The following is a 20,416-nucleotide window of genomic DNA, read 5'->3' as shown; positions in this document are numbered from 1 at the left end:
AGGTAAGTATATGGTCTTATGTTCTTATTATGACTTCTAAAGCTGAGAATTATTCAATGTCTTGCATTGAACCTGCCTTCTGCTAACTGTTAGTTATTTGTCTTTTATATACTTAACCATCTAGAGATCGTCATTCCCCCCAAAATATTCGGGACTGATTTAACTTTAATCATGTAAGGTACTTGTCCTCATTAATTCTTAGAATACTTTGAATTTGTGACAACTTTACCACTTATTGTCCCCATAGCTGCAATATCATGGGAACTTTTGTCAGCAGAGCATGTAGAGTCAAGGAAAATAATTGCCAAGAAATTTCTCAAACCAGAAGGAATAGGAGGTACATAATTTCAACATTCACAGTTATCCTAATCATCTTCACAGTGATTAAAAAGGCCATGTAACTATTGCATGTTTATAGCCCAGAGGGTTAGAGAATAGAACTTCAGTGTCCATTCTACACTCGATAGGCAATGGAGTTATGGACTACACTTGAGTTTGATATTTTCATATAGCTAAAGACTACACTAAAGCATATACAGGAAAACTGGAAAACTCTAAGCTACTAATACCCATCGAATGTTGCCTCCAACTATATTCAACATATTTCACTTGCATTTTTTTCTTACCAAGTTTCATCATTCAATTAAAATTTCTTACATCAACAGAAAGAACTACATTTGTTTTCAATTATGTTGCCTAGAATCATATATATTCAAGTTTTCAGACCTTCTTTTATTTCCTTGATAATGTGGTGAGACATGTAAGCAGAAAATTATATTCTGTATAGCCAGCCATTTGAACAACTTTTATCACTGAAATCAATCTGGATTTCAAGGTAAAGGAAATCCTAATTCTTTTATGTTGATATTGTCTTGGGGTCATTATGACTTTCAAGGTTGGATTTTTCACATTATACATTTGCTACCATGATATTTAGTAGGCATCTAGCACATGAAGTGACATGAACAACGATATTTAATGACAGCAGTGCCAGTATCATCTAACAACCAATACCATAAAACCATGTTAAGCAGATACTCCTTTTGATTGTTAAGGCACCGGAAGATAGCACGCAACAAACAACCATGTATGAAACATCAACCAGCCAATATACAATATTTGAATTCACTCATTGAAATCATAAAGATCCACAATTTCTATAAATAACAGACAGGGTGCAATAGAATCTCAGTGTTGGTCATCTGAAGAAGTAGAAAATACCTGCAGTCCAGCTCAGCGAGAGCAATCTAATATAGCATGAACAAACGCAGACATCTGACATGTTAGAATTTATGATGAAACAGCCCAGAAATGTGATTTTGACGAAACAAACGTTGAACTTTAAGTTTGAAAGCGTAAAATATGTGTAGATGAGTATAATAAGTCTATTAATTTTCATAATAATAACTTCAAAATTATAACCAACAATGACTTCCAATTAGTTGATAATAAAAAAATTCAAAGAAGAAACTTTGTACAGGGGGATGAAAATTTCATATGATGTTTCATAACAAAAACAAGTTTTCAAACAAACCTTCTGCACTTACCAATCGACATTTAACAAATTTGCAAAAGCTAACCCATATTCCACGGTTTTGGGTTCTCAACCGACCTTTCCTGTTCTAAAATCTCTCTCATGGATCTCTTGAACAGTATATGAATTAGATCTACTTTGATTTCAGGGTTAGCGAAACAGAGGTAAAGTGAAGATTGCAGAATCCATAAACATTGAATACGAAACATTATAGAAAAAAAAAAGAGAAGAAAATAAAGCTGCTTATACCTTGAAAAATGAAAAACATGGATTTCATGTTTGGTTGAAAATTAGGTTGCGAGATGCTTCATGGCGAATCAGATCGTCATTTTCTTTGTGACTGAAATCGAGAGAAATCGATAGTTCATGTTAAATTTTGTTGTTTATTTATTCACTTTATTTTATACTTATTATTTTAATAATTTAATAATATGTATAAGAAAAGAAATTACTATGGGTTAAATTTGGTTTTACTGCATAAATAAGCGAAAATGAAATTCCTTATTATCTCAATTTTTTATTTTTCAAAATTTAAAATATTAGATATACGAAATATTGTGGTTCATCTCACTGAACCTTCCTCGCACTGTGTAACCTTGTCACTTAACCTGAAATCGGAGTTATGTCAAAGAAGATGAAGTTCGGTTGACGTTGGCGAGTAGTAATGGCAAAATGGGTCGAGCCCGACGGGCATACCCCCAACCGGACAAAAAAAACATGGGCCGGATCAAGAAATTCAGCCCGTTAACCCGAGATAGTCCCCCCAGTCAAGCCCGTTGGCCCGTCGGACCAACCTGCGAGCCAAAACGGGCCAGCCCGCGACCCGTATCACTTACTAAAACAAAGAACATGTGACAATTTTTTCATATCCCTCCCTCACAAACTGCGCCAGACCAGACACCTCACACACTCTGCGAGACTACGACTCTTCTTCTCGACTCTCTTCTCTGTGCCATACTTGTGTTTCTCCTCCACCCACGTCGTCGCTGGCCACCACGAAACACGAAGGCAGAGTGCAGCAGCCCACTCACGGCGTCTCGTTTATCCTCCACCGCGACATCCACCACGTCGCTAGCAATAGCGAGAAAACATAGCGAAGTGCACGAAGAACGCAGAGCCACCATCGGACTGCGATTGGCGGACGATTCCGACCGCCACGACCACAGCGAAGACAGGTTTGTTCGTCATTTTCATTCTGGTTCCCTTTTTCTCAATTTAGAACCTAAATTTCTGATTTTCGTAACCCTAAATTTCTGATTTTTTGATTTCCGACCACCACGACCCATTCTATGAATCTAATTGTTGTAGCTGCTGCCGTTAATCGATGTTCATCCTTACATTTTTCCCCAATTTCAATTTCAATTTCGTAGTTGCTATTACCAGGGTTTGATGTTGGGGAGATTTCAGAAGATGCTCCTATTGGTTTGGAGGGTTTAGATGCTTCTGCAGCACATGTTGCCAAACACATGGACCATAATTAATGCTTCTATTTTGTTTTATGTAGTTGCTTGCACTTTGGTTATGCTCCATGCCTAAATTACTCTCATTCAGACATGTTATTGATGCTGCAACAGTGATCTTGATGACTTGTAGAGAGCAAGACATTATTTGTTCTATGATAATTTTCTTGCATGAACGTGCTTGAACCTGAACTGAATCAGTTATGTTATTATATTATATTACAGAGTTGTTTGTCTTGTGATAATTTTCTTGTTTAATAGATCATTGTTGTTGTATTCTTCATTGAAGGAGATTTTCTTTGGTAATATAACAGTGGGACAATATTCAGTAAGCTAAATTTGAAATGAAAAAAATTTAAATCTTATTTTGGGCCACAAAATAAACATATGAGAAAAAGCTAGCGGGCCAGCCCGCCAACCCGCCAGCCCGTGGGCCGGGTCCAGAAATGCAACCCGTTTCACCATGTTGGGCCAGCCTGGTCCGATCCATATAAAGCGGGCCAAAAACGGGTCGGGTCAAAATGGGCCGGGCCGGCCAATTTTGACACCCCTAATGGCGAGTGAAATCCAGTGAGAAATTTGTCGTTGTGTAGAGGTACGTGCATCGAACCCTATTTCAGTTCCGAAGAATGTGTTTATATTAAAGAAAGTTGTTGTTCTCCCAATTGCATTCAATTTGAATTTGTCCTTTGTGGGTTGCATCATTAGGTTTGAAAATCCCTTATTTTAAAAACCTAGCTCGAGCTCCAATCGCCTCTGCACCCGGTAAGACTTTCTAATGCGTTTATGCAAATGTCGTAAAGTGTTTAGTTTCAACCTTGTCATTGATTTATGTGTTTTGCTTCTGAGTTGAATATGTTGAAGAAATTTGATTATGCTATTCGTGTCTAAAAGGTCAGCTTTTTTTCCTTTCTATGAGTTACGATGTTGCCTTTCTTTGCTCTAACAGATAGCATTATTTTTCCATTTTGATTCAATTGCATGATTGTTGTTTTGATGATATTTTACTCAAGTTTCTCTAGATAATGTTTTCTTAAATCTTTCAGGAGTTTCTTTTCTTCAAATATGGATGAGAGTATGAAACAGTTCCAAAAAAAATTAACAGAACTGGAAGTGGAAGCTGAGCACCATCTTTTAGCCCGACAACAAGTAATTCAAATTTATGAATTGAAGTTGATTATGTTTTTTCAAAGACTTATAAACAAAGTAAGTAATAAAATTCATTAAAAAGGAGTAAACTCTAGCTTCTATTGCTACATTGAGGACAAGAATTTGGTCTTAATGAGAAAGTAGATGGTAAAGTTCATAATTATATTTGTTTCTGCTGTAACTTTTTCCTTGGTTTGTATGAAGTATGTATGTCAGAATCTATTGTTGTATTCAAATATTGTCTTGGGAACATGATAAGGATGAATTTGAGACACTTTACTCACATCTAATGTATTCTTCTTTTACTTTCCTTAATGATGTCTTCTTCCAAGGTTTTGACACAAATTTATGGTGAAAACATCCTACTCGTTTCATAAATGAATAAGTATAATAAGAGTCTGGTATAGAGTTCCTCGAATTTCAATCATATATCCTCAAGATGAAATAGTTCTGTAGCATATTAATCATGGAAAACTACATATTAGCATCTTGAGATCTGTGTCTTGTACAACTTTGTCTCTTGACTTCAAAAGGCATGTTTAGATTCTCAAGGTTCTCAAAATTCAGAAACTTCTTATGTCAATTTTTCTGTTAAAATTTGACAAACTCCGTCATGTGATTAACACGTGACTGGCATGTCACCTTGATGTGTTTAATCATGTGCAACTTAACCATATATAACTTTAGAATGGTTTATTTCTTCTAAGTTGCACATGATTAAAACATTTGTTAATCATGATCTACTTTTAAAAAGGGTGTATAAGTTTCATCAATAAGTGTGAGTGTAAAACTATTAATATTGATTAATAGGGTTATAATTTTTAACCATGATGGAGACATAAAAACTAAGCACTAGAAGTACTGGAATCAGAAGAACTATAGGCAAAACTATAAAGGAAAATTTAAAGGTCAATTCATTTGTCTATATTATTGTAGAACACAGCAATGTTTGATCTATAAGTTACAAACGTAGCTTTTGAAAAACTATGGTATAGTAGCTATTTTTTCCGAGAAAAGCTTTTAGCTAAGCACACCCACAAGTGACAAAAACTATATTTAACCTTGACCCATCTACCAAAGTTGTTGGGCAACTGACTCTACTAAATTATGAAACCTTAGTTTTATCTGTTGTAATTGTTCTTTGATTAGATGTCTTTGGTGTTACATTTCTTTTTTCCCTAGTATCATTGGTATATTGTCCATTCTACTATCCACTATCTTACCCTCTGCTGCAATAAGTTAAAACAGAACTCAATTTGCACACCAAAAGCTACGAAGAGCAACTAAAGTGCCAAATGATTTATGTCAGTCAGTTTGGATTCATAAAGTAACTAATTACTTGATCCCAATGTTATTTCCCTATTACTATGTACAGAAATCACTTTAATATCATAGTGCCAATGAAGTTTTTTTTTTTTGTTTACTATGCCTATAAAAGCTTCTTTTTAATAGCTTTTCTATCAAACCTGCTATGCAATTCTCCCTTTTGGTAAAATACAGCTGGTTGAGAATGATAGATTGAGAAATGGGAATAGAGAAGCAATTATTGCATTAAGGAAAAGGGCTCGGACAACAATGAGCAGTGTTCCATCTCCTTTCGAGTCAATGATGAGGGGAGTTGCTGGGAGCTCAAGACCTTTGGTTCAGGAGGTTTGCAACACCTGTGGCAACCATAACACTTCTGAGCCGACATGGATAATGTTTCCAGGAACACATCTGTTTGCCAGAATACCATTTCATGCAGCTCATACTATATTGGAAACAGGTTTTTGGCCACCCTATTGTCTAAGCATTTGAAAAATACTAAAAGAAAGTCATAAAATTTCCCTAAATGTTCACCCACATTGGTTATCTTCAGTCATTGTAATTGCAATCGCTGCAACAGTGAAAAGAATGTAATTTTACCTAAATGTGGCTTTTTTCTACTGCGTTGTTGCGGTTTCAAAATGCTAATGCCACTTAAAAGAATTATTCTTTGTGTAAAACTATATCTGAATTGTTGACATGGGACTTTATGATTATTTTTTATATTAATTTATGTTTAATTGTGTAATACAAAATCTTTACTTATATAAGCAAATGACATGACACCAACATTACAGCTTATAGGTTGTGTTGAGACTGACTATCTCCATTCATGTTCTTTTATTGATCGTTGCTATTATAATTGTCCAAACTTTTAACTATAGCTATAAGTGAAGTCCTTTTATCGAAAAACTTATTTCCAATAAAAATTGCTTGTTATACTCTTTTACTGACCATGTAATTATTTACAGATCAAGCGAAGCTTGACTTTGAGTCAAAGAAACTACAGAGCATTATGAAGGAAAAAGCTTACCTTCTATCAGAGTCAGGTGTTCTTGCAGACAAGATAAGCCCTGGAGTGCTCAAAACGCTTATAACCTTAAATGACAAGAGAAAGTAAGATGCCTTGACCTGCTATGAGAAAAAGCTTGTCGTTGCATTCTCAACTAGGTGGAAAATGTCAGTGTTTTCTATGAGAATCTTTCTTGGAGCATTTAGGTTAGGTCAGTTATCTAGTCTGTTACTGCAAGTGTGTACATTTTTTTCCCCAAGTTTATATACTATTAGTACTACACTCAATCCTAGAAATGGAATTGTTGTTGCTTGTCTGCCTTAACTTATTTTGATGAAACAATAACTTATTTTAACAAACTCTCTTGAGATAGATTTTTTTTTACGCTTTAAAAAATAATTTATACCAAACATGGACCTGATTCTTAATTTGTTATGTGGACCTTGCATTTTCCCTAGCCAGATGTGGGGTCTTTATCATCTAATGGCATTAAACCAACCTCTTCTCCAACCTTGTAACCAAGTCATGAATGAATTTAGAACCAATGAAGAAGAATGATGTTTGTGCTCAGTTTAATATCATGTAATTATTACTTGTTGCGTACAAAATTATGAGTTGTGGTAGCTTGGGGTGGGGATTAAACAGGAATTGGATCAGACAGATTTTGGTTAGTTTATCATAATATGGCAAATTAAAAGTTTGATTTTTTTTTGTTAGTTTCTAATGGTGCTTCAAATAAGATTGTCACTGGAGTTGGATATTTGTGGGAAAAGTGTTAAATTGAGCTTGAACCATTGACTTTGGTCAAGTTAGAGAATCTAGCATTCGACAACCATGTGGTTTCCACGTTCCCATTTTGTTGTGGTCCCTATTGGAGGAAGATCTTTATATTGAGTGGAATGATTGCATTAGAAAATGAACACATGTTTCACCAAGAAATATTTTGTTTTACAGTTTGGAAAGGATTGCAATATGAACGAAGGGATTGTGATCTTACAAAGTGTTTCCAAAAAAGATAGGAGAAATTAAGTGTTGGGATAATTCCAACACTTCATGGAAGGTGTTGTCACCAATCAAACAATTGAAGTTTTAGCATGCTACTCACTTTTCCTATTACTTATTTTTAGGTGAGGTGGTCCAAACCTCTATCTTTAGGGTTAAAGATATGTGGGAACTAAAGTAGTTTGGTGGGAAGAACAAGGCAATAGTTTTAGGGAATGAGTAATGATGTTATGTAACATTTTCCTGCTTCTCTCACTGCTCTTCCTATTACTTTGTTGCATAGGAAAAAAATTAAATGAACAAGAAATGTAATTAATCTCTTAAAGTTAAAAATGTATTTAAGAGGATAATGTAAGATTTAGAATTATTGTAAGATGTAATGTTTGTGGAACTCAAGTATTCATGTAGCTATTAAGATTTGTGTTTCAAATTTCTTGAATACTAAAAAAATGTAGTATATCTAATCAACGAATTGTCTTTCTTGAAAACATTTTTTTCTTCTTTTTTGTTTAATAAGTGGAGGGGTATTCATGGGGTTGAGTTATTGATGATTTAATATGACCTAGTTCAATCCATTTAAACCAGGCTGAGTTTTATTTTGATTGTGTCAAAACTGATTTAACCTAAACTAATTCACTATTGAATGATGAGTTTAATATAAAGGATTCGATATTTACTTTTATACTCATATTATAGACAAATTATATAGTGTTTTTTTTTAAATTAGTTTAGAAAAACTTCTTATTAGTACATATTGACTTATTTAAATATTGGTTATATTTTTATAAAAATTATGTTAATGTTTAATCAAGTTAATACTTGAAAGTTATAATTTTTGTCAAAAAAAGAAAAATTTAAAAAACTTCTCTATCTCAATCCATTATTTATTTATTTATTTATTTTTCTATCTCAATCATCTTCATATTAAAAACATACAATATGGGATGAGAAAACAAACCTTCCATTGCCACGTCATCGTGGTCGTAAAAGGGCTATGCAACTTATTAGCAGTTTTCTTTCTACACTCCCATTATTATTAAATGCACCATCAATTATTAGAAAAATATTAAAATATATTTATTCTTCTATGTCATCATTGTTCTCCATTGCAAAGGAAAAAGAAAAAAATAACTTGTTTCCTACACATTTAATGTGTTTCAAATATGTTCTAAATTTTTTTTCAAAAATTGTATTTTAAAAAGTATTGTACGTGTTCCTAAAAATGTCTTACGAAAAGTTTATTCTGAAAAACTCTTTTGAAATATTTTTCCTGTGTTCCAGAATTCTGAACACTTTATTTCGAAGATCCTATTTTAAAAATCATGTTTAGAAATTTCAAAAAATTTATTCCGAAACGCTTTTACAATAGATAATCCAAAAAGTCACTTTTATAAAAGATTATTTGGAAATGATAGGAGTGTAATTAGAAATTATTTTAAAATTTCTCATCTTTCAAATTTTTTTAATTAATAAATGTTTATTAGTCTTTATTCCTCAACTTGAAGTTAATGTATTTAGATATTGCCATTATTATGTTGTCAAAATCATCTACGTGAATTATAAATATGACATAACAGCCACATTATTTTTTTTACGTAAATTTTGTTTTTAATTCTTAAAATTTTTAATAAAACTACTTTGAGTTTCTTAACATTTGTTCATGGGTTTTAGTCCTCCAATAATATTTTTTTATGAAGTCTATTTCCTCAATTTTTGTATTTAACATAGTCTTTAATCTCTCAATTGAAGTTTAATGTGACAATGTCTTTGATTTTAAGGTACTACAAAGTTTTTGAAATTTTGAAACAGTAAGACTTTTTTTTAAAATTTACAATTTCCTCCAACTTTCAATGTTCAAAATCCATTTAATGTTCATTAAAAAAATTTGGCCTAGCTTAGACAGCTTGTAGATTAAACAGGTTGATTAAAAATTGGTAGACAAAAACATTATTAAAAGACTAAAATTAGTAAAAAAATATTATAAAAAATTAAGAAATATTAAGGAATTAAAATGAGTCAGCAAAATATAAAAAAGCTAAAAGTAGATTTTATTGAAAAATAAGAAAAAAAATTTGACCCAAAAACGAAACTGTTATCGCATTAAATTCATAATAAAAAATTAACATAAATATCTCACCTTAATGATAAAAGCTAAGACATTATTGAGTTTAAAAACATAATTTTCTCGTAAATTAAAAAATTTGTTTATTAAGAAGCAGAAAAATATATTTATTATTACGTTAATAATATTTAAAATAATATATATATATATATATATATATATATGTATGTATTAATTTTGTCTATACTATACTTATTTTTGTTATCGGTATGTTGCTACCGTAAATAAATATTTTTCTAATATTTAAGCATCGGAAAATATATATATATATATATATATATATATATATATATATATATATATATATATATATATATATATATATATATATATATATATATTGTGATGAGTGATGATGCAAAATTGTTGTATGAGACATTTGGTACATAAGTCATGGTCTGTGTCAGCCTTTTTCTTGAGATAACACTTTTTCTCTCTCTCTTTTTTTTCTTTTTTTTTATCTCATAAAATTTGGACTTTGATGCATTCTCTCTCTTATCCATAGTTCAAGCATTTCACTTGCCTATTTAAAATATTTAATTTTATAATTATATTTTATCTTTTAATATTTTTTCCTTTGTGAGACACTGTCTATATTATTTGAAGTATATAAATATAGAATGATACAAACATTTGTATTCATAATAATTTAAGGATTAAATAATTTTTTGGTATGTATAAAAAGAATACCATACTGAAATTGTTTTTTTACCATAAATTTCAGTGTTCTATACTAAACATTATTGAATAAGCAAATTTAGTCATGGTATTGACTTTGTTACTTTTTTGAATAAACTGTATATTTTAAAAAATACTTTGGTAATGTTTTTTTAATATAGTAATATTTATATTTTTAGGTTGTATTTATGTATTTATACATATGTATTCATATTTTACTTTTAATAATTACGACATATACCATGTATAATGTGTGTATATTATTTTGAATATAATTTTAAAATTGTTATTTAATTCTATTTCTATTTAATTAGATAAAAAAACACGCAATATTTTTAAAATATACCATTTTATATAAATTAAAAGGTAAATTGACTTATTTACATGAGTTAACCTTAAATCAACACCCACATTGTTAATAAAAATTACAATAACGATATATTTTTAATATATATGATTGGAAAATGCTTGTTGACTTTTAATTTTAGGCAAGTTTGTTAATGTTAGTGTCCACTATAACATAATAGAAATAAAATGGTTAAATATATACAAAATTAATTATAATAAAAAAAGAATTTCACAAGTTATTAATATTTTTTTATATTTATGATTAGGTAGAAATTATTCTTGTATAATCTAGAATAATCTATGCTATCTATACTTTTTTACTATTATTTATACTTTTATACTAATATATAAGTTAATTCTTCATTTTGGTGTTCAAATTTCTTTTCATTTTCTAATGTTATTGTACCGTACCTAGCCAAACTCAACCAAGTAAACAGTGTGCATATCGAAACCGTCAAGTACCCAGGCTAGGCCGAGTTAGCACTTCACATCACCAACATAAGCCATCTAGGCAAGTAGTCGGTCGAGACCGACTACTCCAATAAACTTAAGCGAAAATCGATGCCCCGCATTCAATAGGTCTCAAGGGCCTAAGTTGGAGCCCAGGTCCATTCATGGCCCAAACTAGAGCCCAAGTCAAGACCCAGCCCATGAAATGGTCAAACGTCATTAATGTTCTATAAATACACGTGGACCCCATCATTTAAAGGTACGCATTCATTAATCACTGATTTGACTCTCTGAGAGCTTTTGACTTACTTGAGCTTCGGAGATTCTTCTGCAGGTAACCCCTCCTGGGTTCAAGTTGACATGTTGACATGTATCGACCGAGAAGAGGCCAACTGAAGAGATAGCGGACTACATGGTAAGGTGACGTTTGTGCCTAACCTCTTATTTGTTCTCTACAGGAACAGTTATCATTAATTATTTGTTTTAAGTGATTTTTAAACATTTGACCCTATTTTTTATTTGACCATTTTTAAATTTAATCATTTTTTAAAATTAAAATAGTGATAAAAAAGTTACCTACAAAAATAATAAAAATTATCCATAATAAATTACAAATAAAAATTACCTATAATAAAAAGGTGAAGACACATGTTATGTGTTTTCACCGAGATATATATATATATATATATATATATATATATATATATCATTTTTTTGTAGATATTGAATTAAAAAATAAATAATTTGATCATTTAATAAAAAAATTAAAATAAAAAAATTATCTTAAATTTTGATTAAATAATTTTACTAACATTTTTTAAAGTTTAATTAATTTATTCAATTAATTTTTTTTGTAATTAAAATTATTTATAATAAAAATTACTTATAAAATAAATATTTATAATAGAATTGTGAAAACTTTTTATATTTGCTTTTATAATTATGATTAATGATAAAAAAATAAATTTACATACCTATATATACGATGTGTAGTTAAATGGTATTGCAAAAAGTATATTTACTTTCGTACTTAAAAGTTTTAGAATAAATTAAGTCTTTAGATAAGTCTCGAAACTCAGAAAAGAAAAAGATATTTAAAAGATAATTACACATTTCTTGTCAATTAATATATTTTGATACGGAATATCTTATAAATAATTAATTAACAACTGAAATTTGTGGAAGGAAAAATAAATTTCACTTTACAAATTATAACATTGAATCCCTGAAGAAAACTATATGATTGGTAAATTTTAAAGTCTAGGGTTTTTCGTAAGTGGCACCGAAGAACACCAACGCAACAGAACGAACCTAAAGAGATTCTGATTCAGCGGCTCGGAGAAAGACACAAGCGCAAGAAGAGAAAGGTGAAGAAGGAAGCAAGGAAGGGTGAGGTGTGTATTTCATATATTAATTGTTTTTGTACAATAATTGTTTTTTTTCTTTTGTATTAATTTCGGTATTCTTCTGTGTTTATTTTAGGCTCTGCAGATTTCAATGGCGGATTTGGAGGGTGCAGAAGGTTACAAGCCTTCTGCAGAATACGTGGAAGACAGCAATGATGCTCTGATCAACTTGACTGACTCAACTGAACTTTTGTTTCTTAAGTTGCCTTCTTCCAATGTAAGTTTCTCCTTTATGCCTTTGTTTGGTTATTTGTTTTGAACTGAATCTGAACTGCTAATACCAACTAAATGAAAAAGAAAAATCACTAAGGATTGATATTGTTGTTCATCACAAAGTGGAAAATCAAGTGTAGTTTCAAGCAAATTTAAAAAATAGAAGTGAGTGAATTGACTTCAGTTTTCAAACAATTAGGTTTTTTTGTTTTTTTTTTATCAAGCCTATCCACTAAGCGTAAGCGGAGTTTTAATTGTGTTAGATTCTGATTGGTGATTAAAAGTTCCCGTGTATGTTTCATGTTAATTTTGTTGTGCTAGCTAGCTCTCATTAAGGAGTGTAGAAAAATACATTTCTGTATATTACCTCTATTCATTTGCTTACATTTATCCCCTTACTTTATTATAGGAGACCGGTCAATTTTATAACTTTTTAAGGTTGAGTTCTATTCAAATGAGCTGGTATGTGTATTGGCGGTGTTTCGTTCCATCTAGGAGTTAGATGGTGGAAGAGCCCTGCTTGGTGTTGTGTTAATTATTATTGCCATTGCTGTCTTGCTTGATGTGTGTATGATGTTGTCCAGGATTTTTTGTCTGACATACATGGAAAGAAATTGTCTCTCACACTTCATAATGATGGTAAACTAGCCCGCTTTAAGGGTTCATCAGGTAAATAAAATTAATCATCTGTGCCACGACCTATTTTTTTCAACTTAAATTTCTGCATAATTGATCTCTAAATTGGTGCTTTTCTTCTTTTTGTGTGTGTGTGTTGTAGATGAATATGATTGCTTTCTGCGAGTGCCTTAATTTTAATTTTATGTTGGCAGGTAAGGCATATGATTTTGTAAGCTTTTTCGGTCAGGAGCCAGACGAAACAGTTTTTGTTTCCTCTACAGAACCAAAAATTGGTAAGTATCCATAGATTTTGTTTTTTGTTTGAGAATTGTTGTGGCTCACAAAAAGCAAGAGCTTTGTTGTTACTATTATTTGAGGGAGAATCTCAAGTTACAAGAACATGTAAGATGGGACCATGACTAATCTTTGTTCTTTGGTTATTTCAATGTAAGAATTATTTGAGAGTTATCACAGCTCTCCAAGAGAGCTTTATTGTTAGTTACTATAATCTGAGGTAAAATCTCAAGTCATTAGAACATGTAAGATGGGTTTATTTTGTAGCCTTTGAATTCAAGCATTAAGAGAAGTTATTTATTTCGCTTTACTGCAGCAAAGATTTCGATGCGAGTTTCAACCGTCCATTACCCTGATCCTAAAGAACTTGAGAACCTCAATTCAACCAACGTAAGACATGCACATCGACATTCTTCTGGAATCACAGGGACAACTTCATCTCGATACTTTCCTATGCAAAGTGGTGGACGTGCAGCTTCATCAAAAGGTAGCAGACAGAAAAGCTCTTTGTCTGAATATACTGAGCCATCAAGTATTTCAAAAAAAAGACACGAGTCTAATTCTAAATCTAAATCTAAATCTAAATTCAACTTGTCTGAGGTCTCACATGGTCACAGCAGTGGCATTTCCTCTATGTCCCCAGAATATTCTCATGAAGGAAAACCAAAGAGAAGAAAACTCACGGAATAACTATATAGGAAAGAATAGGGCAAGAGTTCTATGTTGTAAAAGGATGATGAATTTACGTTGTATTTTCTGTGGCTACCATTTTCCTCTATTTTTCAAATTGTCATTTGCTTCAGTTTCACAATGTTCATTAATTGAAGGACCTTTCTTTTCTAATTTTTATGTCTTATCTTTGTGTACTAATTCAGTTGTGTTCTTCCTATGGTTGGATTGTTTTGGTCCTAATAGTGTTTTTGAAACCCTGCTGGCATCACATTGTTAGGGCCTTTGTTGTCAAAACTGGACTGAGAATGAAATTTTGATAAAATTGTATTGTTTTTTACATAGGAAGAAACAGGAGAGAAAATACATGTGAAGGGGTTAAAGAATAATGTAAAGGTAATATTGTAAAATAGAATTCAAAAATAACTAAGTATGTAAAATTAGTTTCAGGCACAATGAAGGTTGATATAGAATGTATTTTGGAAATTACGTTTCTGGAACTAATTTCCAAAATATAAAATAAAACAAAAAAGAGAAAGAATGTCAACAGGGAAAAATACGTGAATTCATGAACCTAAAATTTAAACTTAGGCATAGTAGAATTCTGCAGGGCTTTCTTTCAGACGTGGTAAGTGCATATTAGGCTTATAAAAAATGAATGATTATTTTCAGTTTTTAATAAAATTTAATTAATTATTTCTTAATAAAGCATATCAATATTTGTATTTATGACGGGTAAAAAGATGTTTATTGAAAATGTAATATATTTATTATTTGCAATATAAATCATACATGTTAAAATAATTTATTAAAAAATGAAGGAAAAAAGAAAAAACAAGACAGGCCAATAGTGGAACAGGGTTTTAGGCCAATATGCTCAAGTTTTTGAACCGAACACTCAATTCACCTGTTTTTTTTTTTTGATCATGGATAAATTAAAGTTAATGGATCAAAATAACTCATTCATTTAGTTTTAATCTAAATAGTTTTAAAAGTATTGTGTTGCTTTATTTATCTGTTGAATGATGATGAATCTCTCCTTAGTGATACAATATGCCTTGATCTTGAGGATTGGTCTATAAGTGAAAAAATTGAAGATCAAAAACCCTTTCTTTTCTTTTATTCAATTTACAGTGATAAACTTGGAAGATTTTGCTAGGCAATGCAAGACTTTTAGAAGATACAATACAAACTGAAACTAAGATTGAGGGAAAAAGTTATGGTAAAATATAAGTATCATTATAAAACCTAAATTCTTCCAACTTCCAACAGTAACAGATTTGAATTTTGTTGCTCTAAATATTCATGTTTTGTCAATCTCCTCAGCCTTCTGAAATCTTTTAGTATTCTCCAGTAACTGACGTGCTATTTTTAGCTTGCCACACTTCTGAAACACCTGTTCAAAAATGTCTCTAGCATAAACTGATAAAGGAATACCCTTTTCCAGCATTGATTTCACTTTCTCATAAGCAGCATCTAGTTCACCTCCTCTGCACAACTTCTGCAACTTCTGGTTCTCCAATTTTCTATCCAATTTAACACACAGATCCAACCTACCATGTTCTCTCAAAAGACTCTCTACTAAATTGTATGTGTCAAAATTTGGAAGCAATCCCAAACCCAACATTTCAATCAGCAAATCATAAGCAACTTTCCGGTTCTTACCCTCACCATGACCATGGATCAGAGCAGTGTAGGTTAAATCATCAGGAAGACACCTGTTCTTGTTCATGATTTCAAAAACCCTGGTAGCATCCTTTAACTTTCCCAATTTACACAGCATAAGTATAACAGAGTTATAAACAACCAACTTTGGCTTTAAGCCAAGGCTCAACATCCTCCCAAACAAATCACTAGCTTCCTTCACTTTGTGACATTCACACAATGCCTTTATAACAACAGAGTAACCCTCATGAACACACCTCAGTTTTCTTTCCTCAACAATCCTCAAAACTCTACCAGCTTCTTCTGTGTTACCCAAACGACAAAGCTCACACATAACCTTAACCACAACAAAAGAACTAGGCAATAATCCAGCCTTAGAAGCTGCCCAAAACACTTGAACTGCAGGCTGCATTGCATCACTGTTTCCTCCCACGTTAGGAACTAATATAGTATATGGTCTCCGAGTGTTCTTCACTCTCACCTTCTCAACAGATCCTTCTTTTGCACTCGTCAAACACAGCTCCCCAATAAGCATATTAACAGCAGATCGAGTAGGGAGCACTCCAATCTTCTCCATTTGATTGAAAATCTCAAGGGCTGACTCTACTCTACCAAACTTACAAAACCCAACAATCATGTTACTGCAGGAGTAAGTATCAGGGGTTTCAATCTTGTGAAAGATTGAATGTGCAAGCTGAATCATCTCCAGAGATGATTCCCTCTTGCAGAGAACATAAAGCATGTTGTTGCACACAAGGTTATCAGGCTTACACTTGAACACAGTCTCCATATCCTCAAACAGTGACAGTGCTTCCTTGATTCTTCCTTGTCTCCCCAAAAACCTGATGCAAATGGCCAATGCCTTATGCGACACTCCACCCTTGTGAAACGCCACTGTGGTCAGCAAGCATTTGATGTCGTCAAAGAGCTTTCTTCTCCCCAAGAAATCGGCCATGTACTCAACCACTGAATCATCAAAGTGAAACCCCATGTGGGACCCGGCCAAGGAGAAAAATTTCAAGGTTTTGGCCCTACCCAGTTGCTTGTAGCCCCTCAAAGCGCCAAAAACGAGGTTGGAGGTTAATTCTCGCTTGTGGAGAGCAAAAACGCCAGCCATGTCGCTGTGGGCGCAAGAGACAAGATCAGAGAGAAGAGAGGAAGGGTTAACGACATGAGAAGGGGGTGAATTGCTGCGTGGGATTGGGAAATTGGGGTGAGTTTGGGGAGAAGAGGAATGAAGAAATCTTGAAGAAGCTTTGAAAACATGAACAGCGAAAACAGCGGCATTTCGAGGCCTACAAAGCATTACAGTTTGAAAGACCAATGTTATGGTTTTCTGCTTTTCCTCTTTCTTAGTTAACTCGTAGAATCGTTTCTCAGTTCAGCAAGCTCGGTTGAACACTAGAAGATAAAAACGACAGCGGATTTGTTTGTTTGTTCGTAGGTATTGCATTTGTTTATTTATTGGTGTCTTTCTCAGATTTTGCCTTCCCACTTTCTCCTTTGAGTTTCTGGATTAAGGCAGGTTAGGGTTTCTCTTCTTAAGTATAAAAGAATTATTTGAAATAATATATATTAATTAATAATGGTGTATCTTCTATAACTATTATGTAAATAAAAAACTCATATACTTGTATCATCAATTCACCATTGACTTCTAGGGTAAATATTTAAAATAAAAAAGAAAAAAACATATTTTAATTTGAATTAAATTTCTATTCATGTAATCTACTTTGTTTTTATTTTCTTATATTTCACTTTATTGTAAATAATTTTTTTTAGACATTATTTATCTTTGGTCTAAAGCCAAATCTTGAAATGGCAACGAACTATCTTCATAAACAAAAAATATTGGAATTCTCCATATCATAATCTCCACTTTCTTTTTTCCTTTTTCTTTACAATATTAGATTTCTCAACATATCTATTATTATATTAGATATACGATGAACCCTATAAAAACAAATATGAAGGATTTAGAAGTGCAACTTGGTTAAATAGGTTTTCTGTTGCTTAACTTAATTTTTTAATCAAAATTTATTATATTTATGTCACGTTTTAAACGTCATGATATATTTATACTTCGACCATTTTCATTTTTAATATTAATTGAAAAATATATTTGATATATTAAATAAATTTAATAATTTATAAATAAAAAAATTAGATTCATACATTTATAAGATGGCCAGACTAAAATTTGATAAAGAAACTAATTTAAATTCTCACTAAAATTTTAAATTTAAGTAAAAAGAAGAAAAAAAATACTCACACGTGTGTGTGTGTGAGGACCCATTTCTCATTCGGTTTCTCTCCATTCACTTCACAAAGCAGTTTTACTCTTCCGCCGCCGTGGCAGTGGCACGAGCTCGTGCAATTCCCCCTTTTGTCAAGGTTCTTTCTCTCTATCTATTCACTATTTGAATTGAATGTAATGCTACTCTATAAACGATTAGAGTCTCTTTGTTTTGGTTTTACTCACCGTTGTCTATTGTTTATGCTCAATCCCTATTCTTGTTATTTGAATTAATATCATTGTTTTAATCAAGACCTATTCTTGTGCTCTTAATCCTCGTTGTCTTTGGGGTTCTCTTCGCCATGCATTGTCATTGTGATTTTAAATGAATGAGTCGGCTATTGTGTTCAAGAGAAATGTTGTGTTGAGGCTTGTGTACATTTTATGGTATTTGTTCTTTTATTCTCATCAAGAAACAGAGAATCGGGGTTTTGTTTTATTTTTAGCTTAATTTTTTTTTTTGTTGGGTCTGTTGATGATGCGTGCGGATATGCGTTTAGGGTATTCTATTTGTCAATCCACCCAATTCAGTGGTTTTAACTGTCTAACGAGATTGAACTGTTTTTGGATGTTATGGAGAAAGAAAATGTGATGCTACGTTTAATTTTGAGTGTGTTGAGATACTGGGATAAATGAGCACAAGTTATTTGTAGGCTTTGATTTAAGCAGCGACTATAGCGCTGTTGCATGGCACAATTCCTAGATCTGCATTTACTTCATGCGTTGAGATGTGGTTTTGAGATTCTAGCAATTTGTTCTGCTTTTGAGTTAATTTGTTAAATCAGTTTTCGTTTTCTTCTTGCAGAGCTTCGTCCTCCTTTGCATCTGTAGGCTCTGTCATTGTTTAGTTGGTCCTTCCAGGTTCGTCCTTGTGAATGCTTCTTATGCATTGTGTATACTTGATTCGTAGTTTGCGGATTAACCATAATATTTTTTGTTCACTCACAGGTTGAGTATTTGGTACAATGAAGGTAAAGAAGGCTAAAAGAGATCTGCATACTGGGGAAAAGAAGAAGAAAAGGAACAGGGAACAAAATGATGAAGTAGAGATACAAGCTACTGTGGAGGACGTTGAAGGTAACAGTGCTTTGTTTTCATAATCATCACCCTTTTGTTTGGCTGTGTCTGATGTAAAGTGTTTGTTTCAGTGGATAATGAAATACATGTTAGTGACACAAAGAAGGAGAAGGCTTCTGTCAACAAAAAAAGGAAGAACAAGGACAAAAGTCTAGTTAGGAAACGAAAACCGAAGGGTGAAGAAGTTGATTTGGAAGAGCAAAGCGGTGAGTTAGAAGTTATATGGAGTGTAGGCTAGTGTCAGAGTTTAAACTAGAATATATTTTATTTTCAATTGTTGTAGAACAATTGCTCATACTATTGTAGTACTATATATTGTGTTAATTTTCATTTGGTGGCATTATTTCTCCCTGTTCTGGCATTTGGTATAGACATCTTTTTATAAAAAAATACTTTAACTATGTCATCCTGATCATGTTCAACATATTTGGTTAAATGGTTACAGATGAAGTAGTAGATAATTGTCATTCTAGTGCTGAGGAGATACAAGACTTTGGTGGTCATAGAGATTTGGATACTGGAGCAGTTACCAAACCCTGTAAGAAAACACATTTTCTAGTTTAATTCGTTTTGTCATTTTGGAATGTAATATTTGAATTTATGCATTGGTTTCCCTCATGACAATTTTTATGATGTAGGTAGGTCAAAGAAAGATAAGAAAAAAAGAAAAAAGGAGGATAGAAATTCCCAGGATAAAGGAGAATGGTACAACAATCTGAAGGAAGTTTATACTATTTCCTCCGTGGATGATGACTGCTCAAAAGGAATGAAAAGTATGAATTGTTAATATTAAGCGCATTTCTTTTTGATTGATTTAAAACTCCAAAACATTAGACATCCATAACATGTTTAAACATTTAGAGATATCTTTCTTTCAATCTGTTGACAGAATGGATTGTACTGCACCTTTGAATTCTGTCCATATTTGTCACTGATGAGTTCAAATTTTTGCCCTCATTTAATATTTAAATTTGGGGATTTAATTGAATTTTCTGTGCTAAAAGATTGATTTAATTAGGATTTGTGATTATTGGATTTATTGAGTAAGTTTGGTAAAAGTGGTGTAAAAATTTATTTTAGTTGCATAAAATATTATTGGATATTCTAACGTTTGTTAA

The 20,416-nt window shown here is 32.0% G+C and overlaps 4 protein-coding genes across 7 annotated transcripts; 3 read left to right on the top strand and 1 right to left on the bottom strand.

The window, feature by feature from the left end:
• The first annotated feature begins 2,643 nt into the window (after positions 1 to 2,643).
• LOC114181858 (uncharacterized) lies at positions 2,644 to 6,591 on the top strand. Its single transcript, XM_028068470.2, has 4 exons — positions 2,644 to 2,709; positions 4,041 to 4,143; positions 5,644 to 5,908; positions 6,420 to 6,591. Exons 2-4 carry the CDS (start codon positions 4,060 to 4,062, stop codon positions 6,566 to 6,568), a joined length of 498 nt encoding a protein of 165 aa, XP_027924271.1. The 5' UTR covers positions 2,644 to 2,709; positions 4,041 to 4,059; the 3' UTR covers positions 6,569 to 6,591.
• Positions 6,592 to 12,210: 5,619 nt separating this feature from the next.
• On the top strand, positions 12,211 to 14,434 carry LOC114181857 (mediator-associated protein 2-like). Of its 2 annotated transcripts, none has more exons than XM_028068468.2 (5): positions 12,211 to 12,454; positions 12,543 to 12,683; positions 13,264 to 13,348; positions 13,510 to 13,590; positions 13,908 to 14,434. In XM_028068468.2, the coding sequence occupies exons 2-5, from the start codon at positions 12,558 to 12,560 to the stop codon at positions 14,279 to 14,281; spliced, it is 666 nt and encodes a 221-aa protein (XP_027924269.1). In that variant the 5' UTR covers positions 12,211 to 12,454; positions 12,543 to 12,557; the 3' UTR covers positions 14,282 to 14,434. The 2 variants fall into 2 exon arrangements, with proteins under 2 accessions (XP_027924269.1, XP_027924270.1); XM_028068469.2 differs by having other exon boundaries at positions 12,256 to 12,449.
• On the top strand, positions 13,922 to 20,301 carry LOC114181859 (uncharacterized). Of its 3 annotated transcripts, none has more exons than XM_085672450.1 (6): positions 13,922 to 14,078; positions 19,027 to 19,082; positions 19,170 to 19,298; positions 19,370 to 19,504; positions 19,744 to 19,836; positions 19,937 to 20,301. In XM_085672450.1, exons 3-6 carry the CDS (start codon positions 19,187 to 19,189, stop codon positions 20,083 to 20,085), a joined length of 489 nt encoding a protein of 162 aa, XP_085528576.1. In that variant the 5' UTR covers positions 13,922 to 14,078; positions 19,027 to 19,082; positions 19,170 to 19,186; the 3' UTR covers positions 20,086 to 20,301. The 3 variants fall into 3 exon arrangements, with proteins under 3 accessions (XP_085528576.1, XP_027924273.1, XP_027924272.1); XM_028068472.2 differs by lacking the exon at positions 13,922 to 14,078 and adding an exon at positions 18,179 to 18,319 and having other exon boundaries at positions 19,941 to 20,301; XM_028068471.2 differs by lacking the exon at positions 13,922 to 14,078 and adding an exon at positions 18,179 to 18,319.
• LOC114180444 (putative pentatricopeptide repeat-containing protein At1g26500) lies at positions 15,564 to 18,043 on the bottom strand. The gene has a single exon (XM_028066762.2). The coding sequence runs from the start codon at positions 17,229 to 17,231 to the stop codon at positions 15,564 to 15,566; it is 1,668 nt and encodes a 555-aa protein (XP_027922563.1). The 5' UTR covers positions 17,232 to 18,043.
• Positions 20,302 to 20,416: the final 115 nt, after the last annotated feature.

The sequence above is a fragment of the Vigna unguiculata genome, chromosome 4, assembly GCF_037176805.1.
Source record: "Vigna unguiculata cultivar grain cowpea cultivar isolate G323 ecotype 2 chromosome 4, ASM3717680v1, whole genome shotgun sequence".
NCBI lineage: Eukaryota > Viridiplantae > Streptophyta > Magnoliopsida > Fabales > Fabaceae > Vigna > Vigna unguiculata.
Note: the sequence above shows the minus strand (reverse complement) of the source record. Positions and strands in the feature narration are given on the sequence as shown.

Excerpts from the sequence above, each read along its gene's own strand:
- LOC114181858 (XM_028068470.2), top strand. The coding sequence starts at position 4,060 with ATGGATGAGAGTATGAAACAGTTCCAAAAAAAATTAACAGAACTGGAA. Across the intron at positions 4,144-5,643 it reads ATCTTTTAGCCCGACAACAA|CTGGTTGAGAATGATAGATT; the intron begins GTAATTCAAATT and ends GGTAAAATACAG. Across the intron at positions 5,909-6,419 it reads TCATACTATATTGGAAACAG|ATCAAGCGAAGCTTGACTTT; the intron begins GTTTTTGGCCAC and ends AATTATTTACAG.
- LOC114181857 (XM_028068468.2), top strand. The coding sequence starts at position 12,558 with ATGGCGGATTTGGAGGGTGCAGAAGGTTACAAGCCTTCTGCAGAATAC. Across the intron at positions 12,684-13,263 it reads TTAAGTTGCCTTCTTCCAAT|GATTTTTTGTCTGACATACA; the intron begins GTAAGTTTCTCC and ends GATGTTGTCCAG. Across the intron at positions 13,349-13,509 it reads CCGCTTTAAGGGTTCATCAG|GTAAGGCATATGATTTTGTA; the intron begins GTAAATAAAATT and ends TTATGTTGGCAG.
- LOC114180444 (XM_028066762.2), bottom strand. The coding sequence starts at position 17,231 with ATGCTTTGTAGGCCTCGAAATGCCGCTGTTTTCGCTGTTCATGTTTTC.
- LOC114181859 (XM_085672450.1), top strand. The coding sequence starts at position 19,187 with ATGAAGGTAAAGAAGGCTAAAAGAGATCTGCATACTGGGGAAAAGAAG. Across the intron at positions 19,505-19,743 it reads TGATTTGGAAGAGCAAAGCG|ATGAAGTAGTAGATAATTGT; the intron begins GTGAGTTAGAAG and ends AAATGGTTACAG. Across the intron at positions 19,837-19,936 it reads TGGAGCAGTTACCAAACCCT|GTAGGTCAAAGAAAGATAAG; the intron begins GTAAGAAAACAC and ends TTTATGATGTAG.